Genomic DNA, 4812 nt, shown 5'->3' on the forward strand with positions numbered 1-4812 from the left:
GTGGCAGTGCCCAAGGCCAGGCTGGACATTGGGGCTGGAGCAGCCTGGCACAGTGGGAGGTGTCCCTGGGGTGGCACTGGGTGACTTTTAGGGTCCCTCCCACCCCAAACCATTCCAGGTTTCTGTGATTTGCTGGGAGATGCACTCACACACGGAGAACCAGCCATAAATGATACTCTGTGTCCCAGATAAATCCTTGAAACAGGTTTTACTTGGGATTTAAATACTTCACAGGCCTTGATTTAGGTCTTGGTGGGGAGATCACATCCCCAGGTGAGACTTTAGGAGGAGGAAAGCTTTAATTTACAGAACTCATTGGGCAAAGGAGTTCAATTTTTTAAAAAATCAATTCTTATATTTTATCCTTATTGACACAGATATTAAAGGAGTGAATTTGCACATCCTGCCTGTGTCCACACAGGCTATAAAATATCAGCCACCTCCTGGATCAGGCCTATCCCTCGCACCAGCTAAAGGCTGATTTTCCAGAAAGTTGCCCTGGATTTGCAGCTTTCCCAATCCTAACCCTGAGCAGATTTCCCATGGAGACTGAGACGTCAATGGCTGCACTGGCTAAAGCACACACCCCTGAGTATTTCACTGCAAGTCACCAGTCCTTTGCTTCCAGCCCTGATTCCTGGATTTTTTTCCCTTTCCCTGGAGAGTTCCAGAGCCCTTTTTCTCCGTGTTTCATCTCCTGGCTGGACCACTGGGACATTTTCTGCTCCTGGCCACACACCCCACAGGATGTCCAGGCAGCAAATCCCTGAGGAGAACTCTGTCCCCATCCCTTGGGACATCTGTGACATCCTCAGGAGCACAGGGACCACACCCAGCAGCTCCCCAGGGACCACACCCAGCAGCTCCCCAGGGATGCTCAGCCCCTTCCCCTCCTCCAGGCCGCTTAGGAAGGGCCCCAGCCCTCCGGATATTTTGGGAATGTGTCCATCCCTGTGCCCTGCAGGGAATTCTGCCGGGGTTTTCCACCAGCTGGACCCGCTCTGCGCCTTCCAGGGGAGGCTGAGGCTGCTGGAGCTGCAATAGCAACTAACTGTGCAGCCCTTTAAGGGCTTGGGGGGGGACACATTTAATATATTTAATTTATTATATTGAATATATTCACATGTGCAGTAACCTCGGTGCTGTCAGGGCTGATTTAAGGAACTGAAAATGAATTTATTAAAGACCCTGGCTGAGGCCATGGAGCAGTCTGGTGTCTGGGAAGTGTGAGTGGCCCAGACTGCGAAATGGGTGTCTCCAGCCAGCAGCACCGGTGTCCTTCACACAGCTCCCTTTAAATTCAAATGAAGCTCCTCGTCCCTTCTGACCTCCAGGCAGAGGCAGCAGCAGCCACCCAGAGCTGTTCCACACATTTTGTCCAGAAATTCTGAGGAATTCTGAAAGCAACCAGGATGGGAGAGGGTGACGTGAGTCTGAAGGAGGGCAGAAAATGACTGGAAAAGGGGAATGTCTGCACAGGGGGCATTAATGTGCCAGCACTGCCCCTCGTCCCAGCTCACCCCGAGCAGCAGCGAGAGAGGGGAAGGGAAAAGCTCTCCCCGACCTTCCTGAAAGGGAAAACAGCTTTTCCTTCCTTTCCTTCCTGCCCAGAAAACAATGCAGGAGCTGCTGAGCCTCCTCTAGAGACCCTCTTGGAGGCCACGGTCACAGAGCCCCACCTCAGCGGAGGGGAAGAGACACCTCATTAAAGAAGCACCTTTATATCTCCTCCAGAAACACCAAATCAGATAAATCTCTACAAACCAGATTTCCAAGGCTGTTGTTCCCATCAGCTAAGCGAGCACACACACAAAAAAACCCCAAAAAAACCCAAAGAACCTCCCAAAAACCCCCCAAACAAACAAAAAACAAACAAACAAACAAAACCCCCAAACCAAACTCATGGATTTGCTTTAAAATAATAATAATAATAAAAAAATTTCCCTGCAGCTCTGTAACCCAAAGGAACAGCTTTGCTTCCAGTGACAGAAAGGCACAAAACAGACAATTAGTGAATAAGGGAAAATATTTAAAGCATTTTCTGTTGCAAAAGTTTTAAGCAGACAATTAGTGAATAAGGGGAAATATTTAAAGCATTTTCTGTTGCAAAAGTTTTCCCAGTTCTTGGAACACGGAGATGGATTTTGTGGAGTGGGAGGGGTGGGTGGTGAGGTACATTTTAACCAGATAAAGATCCTCATTAAAAACAATAATAATAAATAATAATAATAAAGACCCATTTAACTGCTTCCAGGCTGCTTGAGAGTTTAGAGCATTAGATCATGCTGGAGAGATCTCCCCCCGCCAAAACGAAGCCAGCTCCACAGACCTCCCCCTGGAGCTGATGCCGAAGGCTAAAATTAACTCTGCAAAGCTGATTTCTAAAAAAGCTCCGTGTTTGTGCAAGTGCAGCCTGGCAGGAGGGAGAGAGCTGCAGCTTCTGCATTCTGCAATTCCCGGGGCTGCCAAAGCCACCCAGGAGCCGGGGCCCGGACCAGCCCCTCCGGAGTGGCTCCAGAATGAGCTGGGAAACACCAGTTCTGCAAAGCCCCAGCTCCTCCAGGTCACTCTTGCTAAGAACCAGAGTTTGAGATGGCTTAAAAAAATTGCTGGTGAGGGCATGAGCAAAAATCCAGATTTTCCTCCTACCCCTGGCGGGGATTTTTCAAGCAAACTCAAACTCTCGTTTGCAATAACTCCCCATCACCAGCTGATGCTTTTATCAACACACTCAGGGCTTTTCCCCCCACTCTTCCCGAGGTCCTTGTGCCCCCAAAGAGCTTTTCTCCCATTTCTGGGCAGTCTGAGCACGTCCCAGGGCTCTGCCCGTCACGCCCTCCCAGCAAAGAGCCGTTCTCATGCAATTCCAAGTCACCATCATGCAACTATTTATCCATAAACCCCGATCTGGGGAAGTGCTGCCCATTCCATGCATCCATAGGCAAATGGATACTTTGCCATTCAAATCCCAACAGACTGTTGATGATTTTTTTGGTTTTTGTGGAAGGAAGCATTTCCATGCTCCCTTGCCCATGCCAAGCGGAAGAAGGGAAGTGTCCATGGGCAATGTGCAGTCAGAGCTGACAGATCGTGGCCTTCAAGGGAGCAGAGATGAAGAGCAGAGCAGCCAGAGAGGTGGTGGAGAGGATGGTTTGGGCCCAGCACCCTGGACAAAAGCCCTACAGAAGCATGGTGGGGAGTGAGGTGAAGTGACGGGAGAGGCTGAGCAGGTTCAGCTCTCCAAGGGAAACCTCGGAACGAAGTCAAAGCAAGAGGGGAAGAGAAAGGAAATGAATCAGAAACAGCTCCAGGATGGGAGGGAGAGGAAGAACCGTCGCTGGGATGTGCAGCATGAAAGCCTGGCCTCAAACCCGGTATCACTTCCCGTTCTCCCCCAGTCCCAGTGATCATCAGCACGTTGTCACCCAGAAATCCCCCGCCAGCCTTCCCAGCAAAGCCACCGGCTCCAGGCACTGCCCACCCCGAGTCACCTGCTCCGGCCACTTCCCTTGCCCTCCTCTGTCACCTCTGGGCCAGCACCCGTGCCACAGAGCACGCAGCACCCAGTGCCGCTCCCCACACCCACAGCGTGCCCCTGCCTGGGTGACACCGGGTCCTTCCTGCCTACTGAGCCCTCCCAGCTGTGCCACCTTCTGGTGACAGACAACGGGCATTTTAGAGCATCCTGAGCTGGAAGGGACCCACAAGGATCACCCAGGCCAGCTCCTGCATGGGACAACCCCCAAAATCCCCCCACGTGGCCAAGGGCGTTGTCCAAAGGCTCCCTGAACTCACAGATCTCTGTCAAGCTGTAACTGAGAAACTGAGCCCCACACCTTTACCCCAACACTTGCTGCCACCAAAGATTTGTCCAACCCATGGTGCCAGACCCTACAGGAAGTTAAAGGCACCTCTGGCACATTTGGGAAGTCCCAATCCCCATTTCTCTTGGAATAGACTTTTTTTTTTGGCCTGTGGTTTGCAGGCTCCTCCTGGGCTCACTCACACCCTCCCTGAGGCCATGGCAGAGAAGACCTGGTGGCATTGATGGCTCGATGTCCTGGGATGGAGGCCTTTAGGGAAAAGGTCCCTTGATGTGACACAGAGAATGTGGAAGCCACATGCAACTGCAGAGGATGAGAATGGGCAGATCTGGAGAGCACCAGCAGGAAAAGCCACCCAGAGCCTGGATCCAGGGGCTCAGCCAGGAGCCTGGAGCTCCTGCTCGCGTTCTGGGGTGGCTTTGTTAGGAAAGCCCTTCCAGGGAAGCTGCATTTCAGGATTTTTCCCTTGGAGAGAAGCACAAGGAGGACGGCAGCGAAGTTCTGCTGCAGCGGAGCTGCTCCTCTTCCGGAAACACCAACCAATTTCCAACTCCCTCATCCCCCTCCCTCCAACTCCTGGGCTCTTGCAGCCCCTGGGAAGGCCTTCCCTTGCCCTTTGCCAGTGCCCCCCAGCAGGCTGGCAGAGCCACCGCACTGCGCAGAGGAGCTGGGAGCTGGCTGTGGCTTACCTTTGGTTTTAAAAGCAAAGTTACAGTACTTGCAGACGTACGGCCTGACGTCTGTGTGCGTGCGAATGTGTTTCTTCAGCATGCTGGGTTTCTTGCAGCGAATTCCACACTCCTCACAAACATACTTCCCTCTTCCACGGCCTCGCACATACACATACTCTTCGTTTGATTTGTACCTATGAGCAACAGGTGGCGTGATAAAGGGGAAAAATAAAAAAGAAAAATAGAAAAAAAAAAAGGAAAAAAAAAAAAAAGAAGATTCCCACCTCAACGGAAGAAGTCACAACTTTGCTGGGTTA

At 51.6% G+C, this 4812-nt stretch overlaps 1 protein-coding gene across 1 annotated transcript in view; it reads right to left on the minus strand.

Moving 5' to 3' along the window:
* HIVEP3 (human immunodeficiency virus type I enhancer binding protein 3) overlaps window positions 1-4812 on the minus strand; it is a gene marked incomplete at its 3' end in the record, with an annotated part of 247675 nt that overhangs the window by 13352 nt on the left and 229511 nt on the right. The window contains exon 7 of the mRNA XM_017743733.1: window positions 4514-4689. Coding sequence (XP_017599222.1) covers window positions 4514-4689 — 176 coding nt within the window. The remainder of the gene's footprint in view (window positions 1-4513; window positions 4690-4812) is intronic.

The sequence above is a fragment of the Corvus brachyrhynchos genome, unplaced genomic scaffold (genome assembly GCF_000691975.1).
Source record: "Corvus brachyrhynchos isolate BGI_N302 unplaced genomic scaffold, ASM69197v1 scaffold580, whole genome shotgun sequence".
Classification (NCBI taxonomy): Eukaryota; Metazoa; Chordata; class Aves; order Passeriformes; family Corvidae; genus Corvus; species Corvus brachyrhynchos.